Below are 25,960 nucleotides of genomic sequence, written 5' to 3' on the forward strand. Positions count from 1 at the left end.
CAGCTGAAAAAATAGTTTTATAATGAGCCACACATACTTCATTTACCTCAAAGAAACACCTCTCAAACTTTAAGCTACTGACTGAATTTCAGCAGAAACACACACAACAGTGAAATTCTAATTACCAAATCTTTTATTTATTAAAAAAAAAAATCATTAGGTAAATAACTATGATTGATTTTCTTTTTTAATGCAGGTGTACTGATGCTACAATTCCAGAGAAACTTTAAAGGGGAGAAGACAGGGCAAGTCATTTAGTGCAGAACAAATTCCACATTTACTTGTCAAGCAATGTACACTTCTGTATCACAATCTACTGCTTTACAGGAGATCAGCTATTAGATGTAAAAGTTTGCTTGCAAAAGGCTCAGAAGTGGGATAAAGGTCAAGTCATATCTGACCACCTCTGAAACATCTCAACAATCCAATCATTACAACTAATACATTACACACTTTCATCTTAATCCTACTTAAAGTGACCAGAGTTACCACTAAAATTAGCAAGCATATGAACATTAAACATAAAAAATACTGGTATTTTATGTTCTGCTATAATCCATTTTGATAAATTAATCTTGTATTTTTTTTACATCGGCTTCTTGTAACAGTCTTCTTAAAGATTTCTTAAGAACCATTAAGCAAAGAAGATGAATGCTTCTTAGCCTTTTTGCAAAGGAAAAAAAAGGCCAAAAATTAACTCAACCAACCTTATAAACACCAAGATAAAAGTTACACCACTCCACACTGCCCTGTGACCTATTCACAGCTGAAAAATTAACGGAAAAAGTAAACCATCAATTACTCATAATTAAAGAAAAAACATTCCTTTGTTCAGCACAAAAAATACTTTATGTATTTTCAAGTAAGATTGTTACATGGAATGAATTTTACACTATACATGTTTTTTGATGTTGAAGCCTATACAAACACTGCCACAACCAACACACTTAAATACCTGTACATTATTTACATTTTAAAATATTTTACACAGCTCCAAAACATTGGCAACATTTAGCTATATACATTTTAACTGGAGTGCAAAATGCTTACGGTTCATTAACACAGGAATTTCAACATAAATCCTGCTACCAGTTCTTCCTTAGTTCAGTGAAAGTGGGTGTTAACTTTGTTCCATGCCAGCCATCAATGACAAAGCTAAAGATTCCACTGTGAAACAAACCATAAAAATGTAGTTAATATTTGCATTTGCAGCACTCTGCAAACATTTATTGCAATATTCAATTCTGTCCTCCTAAGAGGATATCAGTTTACTTTGTAATACTTTAGGAGAGTAAGACATTTTGTAAGTCTCTGACAGCTTAGATAATATTTCACCACACTCATCATCAGCTACCCATTAGTTATTTCACATGATAACAACTGGTAAGAAATTAGCTCCTTTGTTTGCAATACTGCTGTACATAAAAAAGAAGTTGTGGAGGTTTATATACACCAAGCCATTTTCAAGGATGGTTCTGCAGACAAGCTATTGTAGATAAGAGTAGCAGTGATGGAAAATATTGCCTATTTTAAACACAGGTTTTAGGTTGGGAAAGACCTTTAAAAGAATCAAGGCCAAAAATTAACCTAAGACTGCCCAGTCCATCACTAAGTCATGTCCCCATGGCACATCTACAGGTGGTGTAGAAACCTGTGAGAACACCCATCTGCGTCCCAGCCAACCCTGATGCCCCACAACCTCACTGGGCAGTTGCCTCCCTAACTCAAACTGGCACTGACTAAAAATTTCAGCTCATACCAGGTTGTAAGCAGAAACAGAGATATGTCATCCTCTGCTGTTTCTACTGCCAAGGAAATAACTTAGAACAGATGGGCAGAGCCAAGAGCCCAGTGCAGTTGCAGCTGAGGCACCATAATGCCAAAATCCTATCTGCTCAAGATATATCACAGCTGTCATTCCCAATATCAATAAAAAGAATGCTCTTCTATAGCTCCAGAACTTAATTTCATTAGTTTAGAAAACTGCTTGGCACTTGCTTGGCTACACACCTTCCCCTCATCAAGTAAACAGATAAACTGAAGATAGCTGTCACGGAAAATCTTGGCAGAAATACTCTAAAAAAATAATGACTTTAACTTAGTAAGAGGTTAATTCTTGGTGTCCCTCTGTGCATAATTCACAAAATGAGATTATTTAAAATGTGCCAACAAACATTAGAACAGATTAAAACATAAACACATTCCTAACAAACTTGTGTAAGTGCAGGTATGCAAAAAGCCTCATGTACTTACAATGGGGAAAAGAGCCTCGACAGACAGCTTTGTTGAGAACAGTTACAAGAAACATGTGACAGTTTTTAAAATCAGATTCCATCTTCTCTATGGATTCCATCCTAAAAAACAGTTTAACAGAGGAATGCTTAACAGACCAGCCCCTATGTTACCTTCAAAATATGACCAAATTTCACAGTAAATGACAAAAGTACTCTTTACATAGAATTCTGGCTTGAACTTAATATACTTCAGTTATGCCTGCATATGCTACTTCTAAAAAACAAAGGCAATTTTGACAGGAGCATCTGAGCACCATCAAAGGGGTACTAATAATTTCGTCATCATTTTAGAAATCTCTGCAGTGACTTGGAGGACCTGTGTGATTCTACTGACACCTATCATTCCCACATGGGTTTGTAAGCAAGGGAACCTTTCCTGGTCCTTACTGCTTTGGAGGTCATTGGGGACCGACACAGTCAGTGAAACAGGCACACCCACACTGCTTTACTATCCTGTAATCTCTTGAATTCCACTTTGGACCCTGTCAGCCAGCACTCACCAGTCAAGAAAGAAGACATAGCTCAAAACAGTCACTCCTTTCCTTTTCCCCCTCTCCCAAGAAGATACAGATGACAGATGACAACAGCTATGACTTTCTCCTGCCATGTTTTTCATGTCAAGAGCATGCAACCACATGCCCTGAGTTTCAGTCTTTACCAACAGCATTCACAAATTATTTCTGACACTCTGAATGAGAAAAACACACCAAAAATAGCAACTTCCTAATGTCACAGGAGAGTGGGATCTAAGTTTTAGGTAGCATCTGTGCCAAAGAAAATTAGTCCTGAAAAACATGAAGTAAGCCAGTCCCTACCAGCTGGCTTCAGGACCATACATCAACTTCTGAGTGCTTGACAAAGCCCTGGAGACTTGCCCAGCACCATTCATCCTTTAAGCAGCAGGCTGCACAAACAGAAGTATAAATGGGGAAACAACTGGCTGCAAAAAGGGATCTGAGGGTGCTGGTCAATAAGAACTCAACAGGAGTGAGCAGAGAGGATGGCCAGGCAGCCAGGAGGGCAAACCCAATCCTGGGGGGCATCAAACACAGCACAGCCAGATGGACAAAGGAGGTGACCGTCCCACTGTATTCAGAATTGGTGCAGCCTCAGGTGGAGTTGCAGTTCTGGGCACAAAATCATACTCAGAGCTGCAAAATTATGACCATGTAGAATTTTAGTTATGTGCACTTACTTCCAGGCCCCTAAACCAGCTTGCCAACGGTCTGCAAACATCAGTACTAAATTTAACACTTTCATTATAGCTTCCTTCACAAAGCTCACCTAAAATAATTAAAACACAAGGACTAAGTCAGAAATTCATTGTTAAGCACAATAGTTTTCATCATTACATTGCAATACAAAGACTTCACGTGCCATTTAATCTGACCTGTAAAAACAATCTCCTAAGTACAAGGTGATTCTTCCGAAGTGAAGATGTTTGTATTTGTTCTCCAATTAATTTCCCAGCTGACTACTTGGATGTGCACTTTGCACAGACAGTATGTGGGATAAAAGGTGACAAAGCTATCCAGGTACTTCCATTTCCTGCCATACCACTATGTATAATTCTCCTAACATCAACAAGCCTTGGTTAGTCCAAAACCTCCCATCTTCTAGAAACAAACAAGTCATGTAGTACCCAATATAAAGAATTCAATTTTATTTTCTTTCCTTGACAGAATTGAGCTGAGAACAGCAAGGGAAACTGGATCCCAGTGTCAAAAGCTACCACTTCCTCAAGAGTACCTATATATTGCTTAGTATATATACTGCAAAACAGACTGCACAATTAGTACAAAACTACTTTCTTGTCCTCATAATACATCAGTACAAAAACACAAAAAAATACATCAGTACAAAAATATACTAATTTTTCCCCCACCTTTTCTCTCAGTAAGCAGCGATCATGAATTGTAGATAGATATCTGTAATGAATCTTTATCAATTGATCTAAGTCTTTGGCTTCTTCTACCTGATGCTGAAACTCCAAACCTGTACTGTGGAGAATCTTAAAAGAAGATCAAAGTTATTAAATTCAATGCTGTACACAAGTGATTATGACTCTCTTCCAATATCTTTTTAAAGAGCCTGAAATTGCACGATTCATTTGCTCTTCCCTCTCAAATTTTAGGATTAGCCCCCAAATTACCATCAATAGCAAAAATTTCAAGCTCTTCTCAGAACTACAGAGCAACATTTCTCACAGAAATAGATATACTACACAGGGGATACACTACACAGAGATACATACACAGGGGCACAATGACTATCCTGAGAGAGGCTGAACTGGAGCATATACTAGTTTTATTAAAAGCAAAAAAGGCAATAATAGAGCACATATGTACCTACAGGCATTGCCTTTGTATTTGAAAGTCACCTATACACTGTGTACTAGAGATTTTTGAGAATAATCCATCCAACTAAAATATCTGTTGTAATACTTTTATAAGTCTAATAGCTCTTAAGTTACAGCTTACAGAAACCTCATCTTACATTACTGTGCTTAAGTCATCTAGAACTGGGAGAAACAGGCAAAAGAATCAGTAACAGCCAAAGATCAATCACATGCATGTAGAACTTCTACAACATTTTTAGAATTACTCATTTAAAATGGCCAAGTTGAAACTGAAACATGTGCAGAAAGGACATTATATTTACATTTTGCTTTTTGTTTGAAGGGTTTTTTTAGGTTTTAAAGGAAAATGAATACTTTATCTCAGTTACAAGCTCCTAATAGAAATGAAATTGTGATATAAGACAAACCCTAGTCATGATGTAGTTGTGCAGGCTGTTGACAAAATGCATAAGTTTCACTCTTAAGAGGAACATGCGATGTATTTGCTGTTTTATACTTTCTTTTTGTGGTCCAAATACAGGAAGCGTTCCTTGTTCTAATGAAGTTCCTTCCTTGACCTGCGAGTTTTCTGCAGCAGAGACTAATTCTTGAAAAAAAAAGGCAAGAATGTTGTGCTTTTTGGGAAAAGACTTAAACAGAAAGTCATACCCATAAAGTTTATGCAGTAAAAACCCACATACTTTTAGGAAGATAATTACTTAGCTGATGTTCAAAATAAAGATGAACCCATCAATTAATTTACTTTTCTAAGACATTTTTCTGTATCTACTTTACATGGGACAGGAAGAGTATAAACATTAACTTGGTGAAGGAAATACTAAAAAATCTTTCTATAATCCCCCAACAGTTTACTGGTTTTCAATCTCAAATAGAGTATTTTTATAATCTTGTTTTCTTAAATTGTCTGCAAGGTATTACTCATAAAAAGACTATACATAAACATTAGGGTGTGGTAGACAGATTTTCTTTCAACAGCAAAGTCTGCAGAATGAAGTAGCAAGTTTCCAATATAAGTAACTACACTTGAATCAAAGAGACAAAGGGAATGCATGAATGGAGCTGTCTCTGAGGCTGGAAAGAAGCGAAAAACACATGCAGCTTAATACATGCCATCTGTGACACTAACAGAGATTATTATTTTATAGAACGAATCAAAATACTAACTAGTTTATACTGCTTACTGCAGAAAGCAGAAGACTAATCATATCCTTAGACCACAAAACAGAGTATCTTTCATTGAAGAAGTATCTTACCATCAAATCGTAGAACATCTAGACTATACTTGGCCCACTTTATTTGCAGCAAGAGCAGAAAAACCTGATTGTAAATTTTTTGGCATTCTAAGCTTATAACTATATCCACAGGCCAAGGAACCTAGGAGGAGGAGAGGATAATAAAGACAGAAAATATAAGTCACTTTCATACAACGTTTCAAATCTGTAAGTGTAAGAACTGCAGCCATTTTAACTCTACCTTGTAACTCAATGTCAAACCATCTAAGGTGTGGACAGGGAGTTTCTTCTTTGCTGTATCAACACTTTCAAATGATATTGACAACCTATGCAAGGAAACAAGTGATGCAATTGGTGAGAATCTGTTTTAGATGAGTAGCTGGTTTCACTAATTTCTATTTCTCACTGCTAACCATTAACTGATTTAATCTGGAGGACTTGGGTAGAAAAGAGGAGAACAGCTCAAAACTTCATTAAAATACATTATTTCAATGAATACAAAATATTTAGTATTGTGCTAAGCAAGTTAAGTACGTTAATACAGCTAAGTGTGAAAGAAATGTAACTAAAGCATATTTTGCACTTTACCTTGCACTGTCCTCAGGATATCGTTGTCCAACTGCTTCTTGTAGGTGAACATTTAAGAAAGCAACATTCTGCCAAGTTTCCTTTTCTCTAATTTTGTCAAAAATAGATGTATAGAAATCATACATGGTATCTCCAGCTTCAAGTAAGAAAAAATTTCTCATTGCCTGCAAATATTCTACAAGCCTGAACAGGAGACACATATAACATTTCCTGAGTCTCATCATACACGTGAATACAAAACACAACTGTTACAGAAACAAAAATCTTAAAAACTCTTCACAGCAAAAACTCAGTATTGAATACAAACATAACAAAGTCTACAGTCAATCCTTTGTTTAACCAAGGCATTTTTCCCTGTAAGCTTTAACAGCTCCATTAACTTCACTGGAAGTTATCTTAGAGGCTAGGTAATTCTCAGAAATAGCACATTTTGGAAATCCTGTCCCTCTCCATGAAATGAATTTAAAATGACAACACTACTAAGAAATACTGTTGGAAATAATATCCCGACCAAACATCCACTGATGACAAATGACAGCTTTGCTGTTGATTCAAGCTAGACCAAGTTTTTGCCCAAGAGTCTGTCATGTCAGGTAGGATATCTTTTCTCCTTAATAACTTTATAGCTGTTTATCAAACTGAAGTAGAAACACAACATAGAATTGCTTCTTTTAGTGATGACATATGACTGGTAATGAAAAAAACAAAGTTAAGGAAAAAGAAATCTACTTTCTTACCTATAATCCTTCTTTAAAGTTTGCATCAAATTACCACAGCATTCCAAGTATTGCTTGTCTATGTGAGGATAAAGACAAGACCTCAGTGTCAGTTCGAAAGTCTGGCAGGTCACGGATTCTGAGGATCTATCCACACAGACATCCCCACCAGTAAACTTCTCATGAAAGTCACTCTGTTCCAAATACAATCTTCAAAATAAAACAAGATACTTAGGGAAGAAGGCTCATTATTCATACAAGGTAAAAAACAATGTCATACCTTCAAGGATTTTAAACAATTGGGTCCTTTGCTCTGAAATATATGGTGCAGGGTAATAAAAGCTGATTATAGGCAGAGCATGTGTCCAGCCTATAAGGTGATCTATTATACTGTTTGTGTATCACCAGACATGAGAGTACCACAGAGGACAGGATTCTACAATCATATAACTACTTAAGGCATATTCCTGAAAAACATATTATCTATTATATTATATGATGGGAAGAAAGTGTCTGTGTTACACGTTTGGGGAGTTTAATTGTTTTTACAAAGAAAGCATCAAATTATTGTAATACTTTGTAAAAAGCTAGTTGCCAGTTGTAACCACTCTAAAGAGGAAGTCTGGCTCAGAGCAGCTATTGCCTGGATAGACTGAATGAGCTAGATATTGAATTAATGTGCAATTTTGACAACTATAATAGTCCCAATAGACAAGGGAAACCAAGTCCTGTCTATGATTTCTTTAAAACAAGTTCCTCCTTTTTTAATGTCAGTTTTAAAACATGTAAATATACCATTAATATTTAGTAAAAACATAGATATTTTCTTATTTATAATCACAGAATAAGATTTGCAGAGTTTATCCTTCCTGCTAATTTCCAACACATTTATACTCTCTATAGGACTTCCCTCACTATGAAGAATGAAGAATTTTTACGCAAGTAACATGAATTTTGGAAGGCTTTTACAGTTAAATGATTTAAGCACAGCAAAACTGAAGCTGCATTCTTCTAAGAATATACATGGTGCAAATCAAAGACATTGTGTACAAAAGCCAAGGAAACTCATTGAAAAGTTCAGATTTTACAATGGCATTCACTATTAAACCACTTATTTGCTAAAAGCCTGCTATGATAAAGACTATTCCAATTCTCTATGCTACCAATTACAAGTAGCACTTGCACTCACTGATTCTAATTGTTTTTCTTTAACCATGCACATGCTGAGTGTCTATTTAGCTTCTGTTGCTGATTGTTGGAGCTTGCCTTTATTCTAAACTTGCTTGTTTTCAGTAGCAGCAGCAATGAAAATGTGATCTAACAAATGTCACCAGGCTGAATATTGCTTTCAACAACACAGCAGGAAGATCATTCATTTACCTGGCAAAATTAATAGCCAGCAGTGGGTCATGGACATCATCCAATTCCAAGTGTCTTTCTGCTATGGACTGCATCTTTATCAGGCTCTGCTTTGTGGCCTGCTGCTCCGTAATGATGTCTGGAACAGACTCCTCCCCATGCCGCAAGCGAGACTGCACCGATTCCAAGAACAACGTATATAAACTCTTCCGTTCAGCATCTGAATGGGGCAACACATGGCACAAAACATCATCTGAACTGAAAGAACTCCACAGTCCAACATTCACAAGCTCACTTTTAAAATGCTACCTTTAGACCACTATTCAGAAAACAAAATACCCTCAAATACATATTTAAAATTACAGGACTAGCCCAATGCCTAACATATGTTCAAATGCACTGCTGAATGGGTATGTGAAATATGAAATATTTTTGAGATTGTTAAAGGACTTCCTACTTCAGGTGCAGAGGCAATTTATTTTTAGCACCTGACAATCTTCCAGTACTTATTGAAGTGAGTCTCCAAAATAATTTAACTACCTCTACTTTTAAACATGAAGAAGCAGCAAAATGAAAAAAATTTGTTTCCTTAAAAAAAAAAGCAAACAAAACCCAACCCAGCATTAGTTATCATGTTGTATTATGCTTTACAATCACTCAAGATGAATATCCTAGATATCCAAACATCTTTGATCTACTTACGATTAAGCTTAAAAAAAACAAAATTCCACACACTATCTTAGATTACTCAACCACTGAGTAATGGGAAACAAATCTTTATTAAAAACACATCAAATTTACTATTAGAACATATAAGCTGATTTTGTCTCATAACAAAAAAATTATTTTGTAAGCACATGAAAAGAAGTTTGAGAAAAATTTAAAGCAATAAAAAGGCAATGGAATTCTCAACTTTACTCACTTTGTTCTTTTCACTTGTTTGCATTGGAAGAGTGTTTTCCATCAGACCTGAAGTTACCAACCACAATACTGGCATTCAACAGAATGTTATATTATTCTAAAGCCAGGGGAAGCCCATTACCAAAAATACACCCATACTGTTAGACAGCCTAAGGCACAATGGTGTACAAACTGACATCTCACCTCTTGATGCAGCCTGCTGTGGAGAACCGTCTTTGCATTGAAGGTTCTTCAACAGCTGCATGGATTTTCCAGCCATGATAATTTGCTTTAGCACAGGTTTCAGAAAAGAAACCATTGTGTGCTGTCTGCTTGAAGGGGCCTGATCACTGCCAGAACTGGCACTGGCATTATCACTCATCTTCTCTTCATTCTCTGTCTTTTCTGACACACTATATAACGTGTAGGTAGCGTACCAAAAATCTCTGTGATTAACTGGAACATTTTTGTTTCTGCAAAGAAATAAAAAGCTCTTGAGTATTTTCCTTTCCAAAAGGAAACTTCATTACTAGAGGATATGTATCCTCTTTGTTCTGTGCTTTGCCTGTTAGAACAGTCACAAAGCATTTTCCAAACTGTATAAAATTAACTCATCTCTATTTGCAAACTATCTAGGAAAAGGATAAACAACAAACTCACAGGAAATAAAACAACTGTACAAACAAATAAACTCCAACAGCAAGTCAAATAGAGCAATTATAATTAAATTTTTCCAGGATGTTAGCTATTCACAGTGGCATGCATCCTTAGTGTCAAAATGATGAGCAACTGACTTGCCGACTTATTTAAAACCTCAAACTGAAGTAACTACTACTAGGAAAGCTGAAAAATTCTAGAGTAGGTGAAACTTGGAGCAAAAAAATTCTAGAGTAGGTGAAACTTTGTAATTCACTTTGGATTTTTTTATTGTTTACATCAGATTTTCAGTTTACAGTTTACATCAGATACCCCAGGACCAAAACTCAGTTTGGTCCTTGAAGTCAGATGGAAAAGCTGAGTAAGATAATTAAAATGAAGCATAAATGTAAGTTGAGATCAGCCCTCTTGGTAGCACTGAAAACACAATTATAGAACCAGAAAAAGAGGACATAATAAGGATGCTAAGGATCTCTAGTACTAAGGAATTATTACAATAGTACTGCTAAAGCTGTTGTCTTACTTCATGCTCACCTCAACATGTGTTAACAGACACAGGTTAAATTAAGTTTGGCAGATGGGAAAAAATGGATTTGTAATTACAAGCCAGAACTTTAATTTCTATATTCACTTTCCACTCCAAGCTGTCAAAAAAAGGGACCAACAAAATGTAGCGTAGCAACAGAAAATAAATTAACAGCTCAAGTAATGCTTAGGGTATGCACATGTAATTTAAGACAGCGTATTAACTTTACCACAAGTCATAAGCAATGAGTATTTTAATTCCAAATAGTATTTGATTCATAACAACTTAAGATTAATAGAAGAATTCAGAAGTAAATTTTGTAATTTTTGCAAATGTCTTGGGTTTGAAAAATGGTTAATTGCTTTTAAAAAAAGTCAGTACACTCCGAGTCAGCCTGCTCATTATTTACTATAGATGGAAAAAACCCCAAAATAATTGATTTCTACTCTACACAGTATGTGGTAGAGATCCATATGTATGTAATTTCCCTAATGGGAAGTTTGAGACAAGTTATGATTAAGTATGATTAAGAAATAATTTCTTAAGCAAAATAAAAAATGTGAAAACCCACTTGAACTGTTACCCTTTATTCTTGGTTCTACAACAGGTTTACTTGCACAGCATTATGTGTGTCTAGTATCAAGCATCCTTACCTCTGAATAATAAATTCCTTTGCAGGATCAAACAAATTACCATGGACTATCCACTCATCCACTGTCTGTAAGTATGGCCTCACAGTTTCAACCCAGAGAGAGAACAAAAGGGATACCTGAATTCAAAGGAAAAAAGAAAAAAACTGGCTGACTATTTATACCAAACATTGAAAGCAATATGGTGAAGCCTAATCTCTTAATTGTGTAACCAGCTGTAACATATACATAACTACACTTAAGGATTTTAAAGATAAAATGTTAAAATAAAATTTGCAGCTTTTTTTTTTTTAATGGAAGTCTGTATTATTCATGGTTCCCCTTGTTACTCTTGTAATCACAAATCCAAACAGCATTTTTTCACCCTAACATTTCTGAAACAGCAAGGGATAGTCATAAACACTCTGTGGTTTCATAACATCAAAATCAGGAAAACAAAAGGCTACAATGACATCAACTATATTTTCAGTAGTATAATCAAGTTATTGTAAAAATCCAAAGCCCCAAATTTCAGCATCAACTGAACCATGCAGTTGTAGAAATAGGAGGGAAAGCTATTCCAAAGTTCCCTCTTTCAAAACAGCTTCCTGGCCTCTGATTTTCCAGAGTCCTTCCCCTCGGTCCTCAGAAAACACTGCTCTTAAGGAGAGAAAACACTCTCATAAGTCCATTTTCATCCAGGTTGACTGAACTCAAGTTAAAAAACAATAATGCATTAGTTACTAAATCTAGTAACTAAGTTAGTTATTTCTGGTGTGTTGTTCTATTAAGGAAGAAATTATTTCCCCTACCGTTTGCTCAGATGCCTCTCCAACACTGTCATATTCAAGAATAGCTTTGTAGAGGGTATTAAGCAGATGAGATGCCCGTACAACATTTCTAGTGTCAGGCGGCACTTCTGCTACTCCTGTGCTGAACACCTTGTGAAGTACCTTCAATTGTGCCAGTCTGGGAGACAACTTATCTATTACTATAGAAAGAGTGACTGTTTTATCTGGAAATAAAAGAGAAAACCCAAGATGCATAAAATAACATCCAACATAAATGTAAGTTTTGTCAGTATTAATTATTTGTGTGTTCCCTTATGTAAAACTTCCCTTGCACTGTACCTTTGTTGATTATGCATTTTTCAATTTCAGTAAGTTCTTCTTTAAAGCTAATGAAATATTTATACAAAGCCCACATAAAAGCTTGGTAGGTTCTGAATGGGGCTTCAGTAGTCTTCTTTGGAGTGGAAACTGTTCCATGCATTATGCTTTCTGGGCTATGTCCCATCACTTCATCAATAAACTTCTGTAGTCTAAATACAACTTGACCATACGCTGCTATCTGCTCCAATACAGATCTCAGGCAATTCTAAAAAAAAAAAAACCAACCATTTAGAATCATCTAACAAAAACTGTATTCCACAAATTGAATTACAATATTATTTTTATGAATTAAAATTTATAAAATTCTGCAATTGCTATTGCTTCATCACATTTTCAGACACAGGAAAAGCCCATTCAGTTTTATTAACCCAGATGCTCTAATTTAGACAAAACACAATTGTAGAAATATGTAGAAAATTTGTAGAAATTTCCACAAGCAGTTTAATTTCCTATTCCCACAAATTACATCTTTCTAATGACATATTCCTCTGAAATTCAGAAACAACTTACATGGGTTAAATGAGTTACAATAATATCATTCCGCACGGTCACTTTTCCATCGTTCAGCTGAAATATAAAAAGCTTTTTCACTCCTGAAAGTAGCCTTGAAAAGAAACAAAAAGAGTAGTAATTTTCTCCCTTAATGGACTTACATGTAATTTATAAAAGAAGTAGCTCTCCCTTGCCTAAAAGTTTATTTTCTTTGAGTAACAGGAGACCATAGATCAAGTATGATGCTATTGGTACTGTCAGTTGTTGCCAGAACAAAAACAATTAAACACTGGCATGAAGTAAATATTTCCTAAAGTTTCTTTCCGGTTGAGATGACTTCCAGCTATAGGATAACTCAGCCTGCTTTCTAAAACTGGACACTGTTTTATAAATCTATAGGGACGAGATAAGAACAAATTGCTTCTTTTTAACAATTAGACTTGAATAATCAATGCCAAAAAAAAAGTAGTAAGCTACCTTCTTCTTCATGAATCACAGAATGGAAGGGACCTTAAAGATCATCTAGTTCCAGCCTTCAGGCCACAAAGTGATCCCCTCCCACCAGACCAGGTTGCTCAGAGTTGCACCCAACCTGCCAGGGATGGGCCATCCACAACTTCTCTGGACAACCTGTTCCAGTGCCTCAAAGTGAATGGTTAACACACATATACAGCATCTTTACTGTCAGAAACTGTGTAAATTAAAAGCTCAGTAATAATTCCCTCTTTGGACACCTTCAAAGATAGCCCTCTCATGTCCTTGAGAGAAACACTAAAAGTTAAGACGCAAGCTTTGTGATGCTGCACTTACCAAAGAGTTTCTCGTATAACCTGAGTTTCTGTGACCAGTGTCCTCTCTTCTGGCACGTACAAAGGATCACTGGTGTACAAATGGTGGTCCCTTAAAAAACAGGAAATGAAAACAATTTAATAGCTGAAATAATAGCTGAATCACCTGAAAGTAAGAATAAAGCAATAATCTTTAGGCTTAGTTTTGTTCTGCTCACATCTGAGCAGAATCAGTGTGCATGGGGACCTTTTAAGTATATTAAAAAGCACAGTTTATTTTTATATTGCTAAGCAAGATACTGTGGAAAACAACCAAATATCATCTCATCTTACATAGATAAGAAATTAAGTAGCAAATGCCTGAAGTACTGGATTTCCACTATTTTAGGGGCAGAAGAGGGAGGGAGGTTGTAGGTTTGATTTGTTTTTTTTAAATTATTCAGTTATTTCTCATTCAGTGCTGTGAAATCTTATCATTACTTTCTAGAAAAAATACTAAGCTAAAAAGTAAAATACCTATTTCTCTAACCCATAAAAGAAAATTCTTTCTATAACTCACAAACTTACTTAAGAAGTGGAAACCTTCATAGCCACCTAAGAATTTTCTCTTATCATCCTGTCTTATGCTATTTTTTGTAAACCTTCCTCAGTACCTTTTAATATTTTAGGGAAGTATATTAGAATTTAGAATGATTATTTACATTTTTAGTATTTTTATTCATCACTATAATCAGTGGCAAAAGTTATGCAATCACACTCAAAAACAAAAAGTTCAAATTAAATAATACTAGTTATATACCATACATATATGTTAAACATATATCTCATAACAACACTGCAGCAGTAGCGGTGTTGCTTTATTTGTGTTACCCATTTTCCAATATTCATTGCAAATTGTGGTTCACAGCTGGCTAGACAACCACCTTACACTAAAATAACTCCTTCATTAAAAAATTCATTAAATTAAGAAAACCAAGGGCAAATCTAATGAACTTCATTACTGATACATCAAAATTTGGGACAGGAGAGAATTAGACTTTCTTTTATTTTTAATTCTCATTTTCTTTCCAAGGCCATGGCAGATTATGGCAAAATACTATTTTAAGTTCCTTCCCCACAGAAAAGTTATGTTTAACTTTGTAAGGGAGGCAGGAAAAACATTTTAAAAATTTAAACATTAGGAGACTCCTCACTTCCAGGACCACTTACAGCCCACCTATATTAGGTCCTCAGAGACTTTCATAAGTGTCAAGCCAAACAAAATTCAACAGTAAGATTCACGTCTTTGAAAAATGAACACACCCCCCCCCACCCCCGACATGAGAAACTTAATAAAAACTAAATAAAAGGATAAGAATCTATTAATAGAAAAAGCAGCTCATTTGTTCATCTTATTAATTTGAATCCCTTTAATTCTGTTCTTAAGTGAATTGTCATAGCCATAGTATCTTAAAGAGGCATAAAAAAGTCAATAGTTAGCATTGTATGCCAGGAAGGAACATGTAAGTGATATTGTGTTCTTACCAGACTGCAGCCAGGTTGGAATGCAAGTGCAAACTATGTGAAAAGCGAGGAGCCCTTCCTGTCCAGTACTGAGGAACTACGTGCTGCTCCAGCCAGCTGCGGGCATCAGGCTCACCAACTGTGAAAACACGGGAAAGGCAGCAAGGAGTTTTTATTTATGCAGGAAATACTTACAAAACACAGGAAAAAGTTATTAATAAGCCTATTCACTCAGCTGCAGAATCACAGACCTTTTCAAATGAATTACCATTTACAACCATTCACACTTTACTGCACTGGGAATTTAATACCACTGTGCACAAACTAATTGACACAGAAATGCCACATTTCCCAAATGCTGCAAAAAGTCCTACAAAATAAGCTCTGCTCAGCACTAGTGAGGCCTTACCTGGGTACTGTGAGCTGTTTTGGGTGCCACAATATAAGAAAGAGCTACAAGAGAGTGTCCAAAGGAGGGCTACAAAGACAGTGACAGCCCTAGAGGGCAAGCAATATGAGGAGCAGCTGTGGTCAATTGGTCTGTTCAGCCTGGAGAAGAGGACAATGAGAGGAGACCTCACCACAGCTTCTTCATTAGGGAAAGTGCAGGAACAGACATTGATCTCTTCTCTCTGGTGACCAGTGATAGGCCCTGAGGTAATGGCCTGAAGCTGTGTCAGGGGATGTTTAGGTTAGATATTAGGAAAAGGTTCTTCACCTAGAGGGCAGTTGCGCACTGAAACAGGCTCCCCGAGGAAGTGGCAACAGCAGCAGCCTGACAGAGTTCAAGAAATGTTTGGACAACACTCCTAGGCACATGGTGTGACTCTTGGGGGTGATCCTGTGCAGGACCAGGAGCTGGACTTTGAGGATCCTTGAGGGTCCCTTCCAGCTCAGGACATATGATTCTTTAAGTGTGAAGATTTACGTGGTTTCCAAATTTTTCTCAAAAAATGCTTCTGTCTCAGGCAATTATCAAATGCTATATACAAAAACAGGCTGACTTAAAAAATAAACTGCCAAATGTCATCAACTTTAACACTACATTCCTTTTTATTGGACATTTAGTACATTACCTAAAACAGTTTTTTCTAAAATGTGATTGCCAACAGAACTTTACCTAATCCCAGTTAGATAGCTACTGCTTATATAATATATACTATGCAGTTGTCATGTGCCAAGTAAACTGTATCCCACAATATTTTATGAAAAAGAATACAGCTATATTTAATACTCTCTGAAGGTATTCAAGAGAAAGCCACTAGTGTTTTAACTAAATAAACCGTTTTTTTTAGTAACATTTAATACCTGCAAATGAGCCAACTATTTCTGTTGGAAAATAAATTTTGTTTCAGCTTTCTGATACTTAAAAATTTACATTATATCCATAAAACTACATGCTAGTTTTCATTTCTATATTGGAATTTCCATGTAAATTTCCACAGGAATGAAGAGAATTCTTCTCCATTGGCAGTAAGAGAAACCAGATCAAACTTCCCATATTGTTTCCTTACTGTAAAAAAACCCCATTAGTAATGAACAGTAACATGCATCTTATTTTACAATTATAGCTCTGTAACACAATACCTCACTAAAGAATAATAAAAAAAGCTGTATTGCCTTGCTAAATTTTAGTATGTATATAGAAGAATTATAGTTTATTCTAACCTTTCCAGGAAGCATTAGGTACTGTCTTCTTATTTGGATCTTGGTCTTCTAAAGGTGTCCTGTCTACTTGAATACCTGAGTCCTCCCTACTCAAGGGCTGAGTGTCCTCTTCCTCTTCACTTTCTCCAGACCAATCCTATGAAGTACAACAAACCCCAGGACACTTCAGTACAACACAGCAGACACATCTATATTCAGTTCCTATTCAAGCCAAACATTAACTATTCTTTTTTACACTATGAAGTAAATTCAGGACACTAGGACTAACATAACTGTCTAACAGAGAATGATTTAAGTTATACACAACATTAATAACCAGCAAATGAGAGATGTGGAAAAGATCACAGAACTGCTGCAAGCTCTGATGAGGTGGAAACAAGGGTCAGTAGAAGCAGGCAGCTTAATTGCAGGACTAAGTCAAAACATTGCAAAAAACAAAAGTATTTGTATTACTGTTATTCTGCTTGAGTCTGTCTTATTTCACAGTATTGAGCGGAGTACTGGGGAATCCTGCAAGAATCAACATGCAGAGCATACAAAATAGGACAACTCAATCAAGTCTCTAACACACTTCAAATCAGTTTATACAGCTGGGGTTTTTACCTTAAGAAATTACTTACTGGTGTATCTACGCCTGGGCCAAAGTAAATTTCTTCTCCTTCCATCAAATACTTTCCCCAATCAAATTCTTCTTCCTTTTCTAAGAGAAATACAAATATAAAAATAGTAAGTACCACATAACTCTGACTTTCTTTTCCTCTAGAAACACTTCCAAAGTTAAAATTATCTTGATAGTCTATAGCTAAACAAAAGACATTCCCTTCCACTTAAGGTTGTACCACTGTTCCATTAACAAAGTTATGCACTTTCAACATGACACAAATTGCAACGTATCAACCATGTATATCCCTTACTAATTCTCAGCTTTATTGCTTATACACTCAAAATATGCAACACAGTGTGCCATCAGCACATTTAACTATGTATGTTACACAACCCTACACTTCAATCCTGGAAAGACATGCAAGAATGCAGCACACCACTTATTGTGACTAGGAAGTCCCACTTAGCTCAATGGAAACATCATAAATGTATACTTTAAATATGCACAAGGATCTCAGACTGTAAACAACATAAACCAAGAACTGCCTTACTCTCCAAAAAGACACCACATATCTATGATGTGATGTGGGATACTTTCAAAGTAACAATCACACTTACAACATATGATATCTTAAACGTGAAGCTTACTCAACTGTAATTAGTGTTGTTTGAGATAACTTCTTCATATTCACATTCCTGGAATGGGCTGAAAGTGCATTCAAAACACCGCCGAGGGAATGTGCAGAGATCATTCAAAAAGGAATCTTAAGATGCAAGATTTTCTTTAGGTTAGTCTGAAATATTCTTCTTTCAGTCTATCATACAACACTGTAAACAAATGGGGGATGGTATCCACTCAAGCACAAGCCTCATTCTCAGGCACTGAGTGAAAAAGTCCTTCTTTAGAAAGCAGGCAGCTGGGATCTCCCTCTGGAAACCTTCAAATGTATCTCCCTTTCCTTGATTATGTAGGAAACATAGGAATTTGCATCACCAAAACTTTTTCAAGAGAGATAATATTGAGGTGCAAGACAGAGACTCAGGATAGAAATCCACTGTCTGCCTTTGAGCATGTAAGCACTGCTGAACAGGTGGAGAACGTTTGATTGTGATAGTGGTACAAGTCAAAGAGAGTTCCCAAGGTACTTCAGTGGCTGGAAAACTTAAGTGATGCAACACAAACAGGGGTAGGAAAGACTTGCAAGCTGTTTTAAATGTATAAATTATAAAGACAACCAATAAAGCAGTGTGAAGTGAGGATATAATAAAATGAAAAGGAAAAATGTCCTTCTTATCAGATTGCATTGCAGATTGTATCTTTCATTAGCCATATAAACACCTTGTAAACTTACCCACTTCCTTGACTCTTGGTTTTTCCACATAGGTGGTGTTGGATGGTGAATCAGACAAACACAACAGAAGAGACAGTATGGAATAGTGTGTATCCGTCTTTAAAACACATTAGAAAAAAAGCAAGTCTGTAAGTGGTCTAAAAGATTTTGCTTAGTAACAAAGTCAGCCTATTATCTGCAGGAATGCTCCCCATTAGTTCCCATTCCCCAGTCCTGAATTACAAAAATAACATCTGCAACTCTGCAACGTCATTGAGTGCTACCCATTTCCTTCTGCCTATTAATTAGCCAATCAGTATACAAATCCTTCAATAGCAGCCACAGCATACGCTGCCTGTTACCGAGCCAAAAATCAGAGAATATGGAAAAGATGCAAGTACTGTGAAAGTAAGAAGTCACCTCAGGACAATGGATAAATGGACAGCGACATAAACGTGGATGAACTGGAAGGACACAGGTAACGGGCCTGCAGGAAATCAAGTCTTAGCTTTTCTTTTCAAATGGCCAATTATTTCAAACAAAGGCTAAAATTAAGTTACCTAAAATCACTACATTTTAATATCATGTTCACATTATCTTCTCAGATCTGAAAATCTACATAAATCATTAAGGATGAATCTTTAACTCCAATATTGTAGTTGTGAAGCAGAAGCCTTCAATCAGGTTAGGATACTGTGCCAACACTGGTATGGTCCAGAGATTTGTATTACTGTCCATTCCCTAAAATCTGTTCACCAATGTACAACCATTTCTTTCAATAAAAAGATTTTTCTTTGGCCTCATTGTAACTTTACAAAGATCTTCAGCCACCGTTTCACATCTAGACATTCTGTTGTCTAAATCCCTAAACACTCTCACACATTGATAAACCCACAAAGCTGTTTTGGAATGAGTTCCAGTTGCATTTTAGAAAAAATAATTCAAATTCCTGATAAAGCAGCATGATACTCACCTCCTACAAGGACTATAACATCTTCCTACCTAACATTACTGATTTTGTCAAAGAAAACCAGTAGGTCATTGACAGAATCTCATGTGTGAGCTGGTGTTTCACTTACCAGTCATAGAAACCAATAAATACTTAATCTTCCCAGTTATGTGTCACTGCTAAAAACTAAATGCCATTTAACTTCCCAAATACGAGATTAATCTATGTCCAGCCACACCCCACTTGCATTTTTAAGAAGAAAAGGAAATTTTAAAAAATCTTAGGATACTTGGAGCATTCAAGTATTAAGTACTTGCTTGGCTGATTGGTTGGTTTTAATTTCATTCAAATCTCAAAACAAGCAATACAAAAAGCACATTTTTAAAAATCTAGAGACTACAGTATATTAACTGAATATGTGTAAGCTATTAAGGGCTCCTGGGGTTTCCCCACAAATTAAAAGGAACCTACAACACGCAAAGAAAGACAAATGTCAGTTCAACGAGAAGTAAAATCAGACTGCAGCTCAGAACACATGATTCTATTAAAGAACACCATTATATGGAGCATCACCTCTTAAATCAAAAGCTTAAATCTAGCAACAGGAGAAACTTTCTAAGATCCAATTCATTATTACACTGCCACACTGGAAAGAACATAGACAACTTTTGCCATATTCATCCACTCCATATCCTAAACTGATTTGATACAAAGTGTATCAATGGTGAAACACACCCAGTCTCAATATGGAAGCTACAGAACAGGAGCACTCCAAGTGAAAACCCTAAAACCAAAACACCCAGATGGATTACTTAAGGTAAAAAAAAGGCAAAGAATAAGAAGTGCTCAGTTCATTGTTGTTATAGTACAGACAGGAATCCAGATTCACCTAGACTCCAGCTGCAGCATTTGTACAATGCTGACCCTAAAACACCCATTCTGCAATGAGATCATGTACTTCAAGTCATGAAACTCCATGTGCTGAAACACTGAAAAAATAAATTTTCATTTCTGGAAATCCATGACCTGAACAGTAACTCCAAAGCCCACCACTAAGTCACCTGAAATTTCCAACACATTACAACTGAAGCTCCCATTGTCAGTGTAAATGCAACAGGGATGGGAAAAAACCCAAGGAAACTGCAATGTACATACCTTTGTTTCTTCAGTACTTGGGAGTGGCAAGTTCAGAAATTTTTCTGTTAGTCTTTTCCAGCTTGCAGCTTTTCCAAGGTCAGAATGAATTACCAATTTTTCATGTATTCTAATAACACAAATAGTATCAAGAAGGCTTTTAAAAATATATATATAACCAGTGCATTATTAATATATAGACATGAAACTTACCCTTCTATTGTTCTCTCTACTTTATGACTGTTCACATCAAGAAAACGGTGAAATCTGTGTAAGAAATCTGCATTAGAATATGTTTAAAAGGAAGCTGAAGTAAGGAAGAAAATAAAGCTGATTTACATATATGAAGACAATTATCACTAGTTAAATAATGCACACTTAATTCAGGAACAGCATTAAGCATCAACAAAATTCAATCTTGTCATCTCTTAGTTCAAGAAAGATCAAATATAATTGGCCTGAAAAGTAAAAAAAATTGAATGCAGGTTACATCTAACCAGCACTCTAAGCTGAATGGAAAATTACTACTGTACCAGCAAACTAAGCAATTAAAGTATGCTGCCTGCTAAGTCAAGTAGAGCAAGGAGATCAAGAACTGTGTTGTCAAAGGCATTGATGTCAAATTCACAAAACTATTTGGGACCTGCATCAAAGGCATAGGCAAAACAAAACACCCACATGGGAAGGCCTCTAAACCCAAAAGAAGCTCCTCTTTATAAAGGATAAGGGAGAGTGTCTAAGTGAAAAGAGAGCTTGATCAAAAATAAAGACAGATACACCAACAAAGGTGTATATATATATATATATATGTATAGGGACAAAACAAGAACTTGTGAAAAGTAAAATGGACTTTGGAGACTAAATTAGGCTATGAATAGGTTCTTCAGATACAGAGATCAAAAGACAGGGAATAAGATGATAACACTGAGCACAAGGTCAAAATACTCTATATGCCCTCAAAACCAAACCAAAGTTTCCAGCTACAGGTGTCAGAAAGTGATAAAATTCTCATGACCACAGACAGAAATGAGAACTGCTGAATCTCAACCATGAGCAACAGTTAAGCTAAACAGACTGAAACTCAGAAGACAATATGAAATCACCTCAATGCCAAAGTCATGAACTAGAAAGTGAAACTGTAAGGCAGTTAACAAGGATTTTTAGTAAGCAGCACTGCAGGATGAAGATAGGCTCATGTTAAAGATAAGAAAAAACCTTTGTTAACTACAGACACCTTAGTCTGATTTCAACTGTGTATAAGGATTTGGCATAAGAGCACGATAAAATATAGTTCTGACTAAGTAGATGGCATTTAGGTTTAAGAAAATATCTAATTTATTACAGCACATTAGCTCACATAGGAAATCATCAATTCAAAATGGTGGTAAGTGTAAGAACTGGAAGATTTAGAATATCAGACTGAAAAGACAATAAAAAAATCAAACCAAGAATCTGTCCTGAAAAGAAAAAATAAGCTGCAGGGAAATTATTAGTGAAAATTCTTTAGTCTGTTAATCAAAGCTTTAATAAATGACTAACAAACATACAAAAAAAAAAAAAAAGGATTTTTTTTTTTAGGCAAGTTGGGAACATCATGAATAGAAGATGACTTGAGCACTCATAAAATAAACAGGTGGATCCAAGAACTACAGGACAGAAATATCATCAAATCTAACAACACAAATCACAGGTTTCACAAACTTGAAACTAAGGAGAATTTCTGCTACAGCCTAAGGTCTCACTGTTTGCAAACATAATACTAGATAATTTCAGGCTGATGTCCCATGCACATTCCTTGGACTACAATTCTGGCATGAAAAAAACCTCCCTCTTCCCAACCCTCCCTGTCAAAAGTTTCTTGTTCACTTTGCATCTCCCCCTCTGTTTTCTTGACACATAAAAAATCCAAATAAAACCCCAACAATTCTCCAGTCTAAAAGAGCATACAACTACACAAGCACATAGCTGACCAAAACTGAAGGTGAGATTTGCATATTAAAATAATTTTTTTTGAGCCTACTAGTAGTTTGCATTAACAGATGCAATGCTACTGCTTCCCCAAAAAAACATTTAATCAGCATGAAAAATGTAAAGTAGCATTGATTTTACATGGATTAGCCACTAGCTGCATACAATTTCAAAGAGGGAGCAGTTAGTGATAGTAAGTGTAATTGGAAATCCATCGTGTAAGAGTTTCACAGCTTTCACAGAACATTCTGAGCTGGAAAGGACCCACAAAGATCATCGAGTCCAACCCAAGAGGGCAGAATAGACTGAAACAATAACTGTGATAACTGAAAACTGTGTGTGAAAATTGAGTAAGGGCATTTTAGGCGGCAGTCTAAAAGGCTACTATGTATTACAAATTAATAAAGATCACGTTTCTGACAAGCCCAAATAACACCAAAGACGTTCTTTTCCTGCAGACCGATAACCTTTCACACAAGCAGCACAGCATCCTTAGCCAGAAGGTTTATCTCAGTTTGACAGAGTCCTCCTCACTTGCTCTTTATACACAAGCATAATGTATCTCCCTCCAACAAAGTTCTGGGCGGCTAAATGAACACGCTGCAAGGCTCCGTCTAACAGAGGAGGAGAAAAACCCTCCAACACCAAGATCCAAACGTGACGGAGTAGCAGTCACTGATCCTGCGGCAGAGACTCGCACACGTCGCCCGGCGCTTCCCCAGACAGGGCTCACGGCGGGCACGGCGGCCCGCGGCCCGGTCCCACACCCCCGCGGCAGGCACCGGGACCCTCCATGTTCCCGCTGACCTGAAGTTGGACCAGGCGAAATTGAGCGCCGCCTGGAAGCGCTCTCCGCCCAGCTCCTCCTCGGGCAGGCTGGTCACGCAGCGCACCAGCGCGCGGACGGCGCGGTCCTGCTCCTGCTCGAAGCGGCCGCGGGGGCCGGGCGAGGCGGGCGGCGCCGCCATGGCCCGGCGGCGGGGCAGGGACACAGGGGCGGCACCGCCGGCGGGCACCGAGCCGCCGCCGCCTCCCTCCCGCCCCTCCTCTCGCGAGGCTTCCCTGCGTCGCGCGTGCGCCTGGCGGAGGGGCGGGCGCGCGGCCCTTCCCGGCGTGCCGGCGGCGTGGGGCGTGAGGGGCCCGGCGGGAACGGGAGGGCGGGAGCCGCGGGACACTTCGGTATTCCCGGTCCAGCCCGACTGCTTCAGCATCCCCCTTTCACGGAAATGACTCCTGTCTTCCCGAAACATCCCCATAATCACCCGGGATCAGTTATTACTGACTGATTACAGAATCAGTTCGGTTGGAAGAGCCTTCTGAGCTCACCGAGCCCAAGCTATGAGCAAACACCACCATGTCCATAGAACATCGCACTAAGTGCCATGTCCAGCCTTGCCTTAAACTCCTCTAGGACAGTGACTGCACCAGCTCCCTGGGCTGCCCATTTCAATATCTAATCGCCCTTTCTGTGAAGAAATTCCTCCTAATGTCCAACCTGAACTTCCCCTGGTGCAGATTAAGACTAAGCTGTTTTTAAGGTAATTAGTTGAAATCCAGGGCACCGTGAATATTTCTCTGTCTGCTCTGGGGTGCCCTGACCCCCAGGGGAGCACTGACTTTGACCCTCATTCATGGAGAAAGTTTCCTAGACTTCCACATAGACTAGAATCCACAAAAGTGTAAAACAGATTACAGAGAGTAGTGTAGGTGTCTTACTTGGTGAGAAATTTACTTTTTGGGATTTTTAGTATGTTGTGGATGGACGCAAGATGGAGGACGCAGGGCATCGTCCTGGGTTTCTTCTTCATGCTTCTTCTTCCTTCTTCTTCTTGGGTTTGGGTGGCCTTTTGTAATTGGGCAGGAAAGTCCCCATTGGGGCTCTTGGGGATCAGTTATTGGGTTAAAAGGGAAGATAATGTAGGTGTCAGTTCTTAACTGGATAGTTTAGTCTTAAAGCACCCTGTAACAAGAGATTGTGAGCCATTTTGTGTCCTGTAATGAAAAGCAGCCAAACTCACAGTAGTGAGACTGTTTTACTGATAAGAAATAATAAACACCTGAGTCCAAACATGAACTATTGTCTAAAGTCCCTTCAATCCAGACCCAGAGACACTGACAACTGGTAACCCCACAATTACTCATCCAAATAAGAACCCCTGTGTTCCTCCCTGTATGAATCCCTGCTTTTGCACAGATGGAGAAACCACTACTGTTGGATGTTCTGTACACAGATCCTGAGCAGGGACATCAGGAGTGCAGTGGGAAACCAGTTCCATGTCAAACCTTTGCTGAGCAGCTTAAAATACTTTTGTCTGTTCATGTGGTTTTAGAGGACTGCAAGGTCAACAGCCTGGCTATGAAAATCCTTCTGGAAATAAACTAGCCAGATCAGTGGGAAATTGTATTATTGTTCAATACCTGTAGCAATCCGTGCATTGCTGCAGTTATTCTATCCTTCACTGTTGGGCTTTGTCCCTCTTGATCTAATCAACAATTATTGGGTTGTAATCTGCCTTGCCAAAATTTTTTATTCCTCTTCTCCATTAAGAAACATACTGGCACAGTGAAAGGAGTAGCCAGTAGTGGCTCAGGAGAAGTGGTAGGAAAAAGGCCTCAGAAATGCTCTAATGAAGTTAAAATATATTTAATGTACCAAAATAATGTGAAGAATTATGTAAAAAATGTAGTGGGTAGGATAAAATAACTTTGAAATTCTTATAAGTTAGGGCATATTAAGAAACACTAGTACATTTTTGTCGGGGTAGGCTACAACCTACCTTAGGGTTGAGAAGCAGAATTGCGAGGAAGTGGCAGAGTGCTCAGCATGAGCAAAGGGTCTCTGCTCCAGGGCCTTTCTTATAGAGTCTTAATAAATATTCAAAGGAGAAGTCTCTAAAACTTTACTGGTGTTCCTCAGTCTCCTCTTGATGTTGTCTGTGTTGTCCACATTAGATTAGCAGCAGTCTTTTCTTTTTACTCCTTAGTTGATGTAGCCAAACATCAGCCATAATTTATATATATTTTATTCTATATTTTAACTAAGGATCTGTACAGTCAGTAGACACGCCGGTGGTTGGTCCAGTAGTAATTAA

General features: G+C 37.3%; 1 protein-coding gene across 3 annotated transcripts; it reads right to left on the minus strand.

The window, feature by feature from the left end:
- Positions 1-201: 201 nt before the first annotated feature.
- On the minus strand, positions 202-23,885 carry TUBGCP5 (tubulin gamma complex component 5). 3 transcript variants are annotated; one of them, XM_084226357.1, is made up of 24 exons: positions 23,676-23,885; positions 21,114-21,167; positions 20,922-21,030; positions 18,839-18,935; positions 18,140-18,250; positions 17,504-17,583; positions 16,884-17,019; positions 15,237-15,354; positions 13,735-13,824; positions 12,943-13,036; positions 12,391-12,637; positions 12,073-12,275; positions 11,285-11,400; positions 9,653-9,921; positions 8,570-8,768; positions 7,211-7,399; positions 6,474-6,560; positions 6,127-6,211; positions 5,907-6,027; positions 5,061-5,239; positions 4,180-4,305; positions 3,490-3,578; positions 2,254-2,354; positions 202-1,167 (listed from the first exon to the last, which is right to left on the minus strand). In XM_084226357.1, the coding sequence occupies exons 1-24, from the start codon at positions 23,834-23,836 to the stop codon at positions 1,121-1,123; spliced, it is 3,108 nt and encodes a 1,035-aa protein (XP_084082483.1). In that variant the 5' UTR covers positions 23,837-23,885; the 3' UTR covers positions 202-1,120. The 3 variants fall into 3 exon arrangements, with proteins under 3 accessions (XP_084082483.1, XP_084082482.1, XP_084082484.1); XM_084226356.1 differs by having other exon boundaries at positions 6,474-6,656; XM_084226358.1 differs by lacking the exon at positions 18,140-18,250 and having other exon boundaries at positions 6,474-6,656.
- Positions 23,886-25,960: the final 2,075 nt, after the last annotated feature.

This window comes from Fringilla coelebs, assembly GCF_963513975.1.
Source record: "Fringilla coelebs genome assembly, chromosome: 2".
NCBI lineage: Eukaryota > Metazoa > Chordata > Aves > Passeriformes > Fringillidae > Fringilla > Fringilla coelebs.

Bases quoted from the DNA above. Each gene is read 5' to 3' on its own strand.
- TUBGCP5 (XM_084226356.1), bottom strand. From the start codon at position 23,836: ATGGCGGCGCCGCCCGCCTCGCCCGGCCCCCGCGGCCGCTTCGAGCAG. The intron at 18,936-20,921 runs GTATGTACATTG...TGTGTTTTAAAG, and splicing joins CAAGTACTGAAGAAACAAAG to ACGGATACACACTATTCCAT. The intron at 7,400-8,569 runs GTAAATGAATGA...TTTATTTTGAAG, and splicing joins CTGGCTATTAATTTTGCCAG to ATTGTATTTGGAACAGAGTG.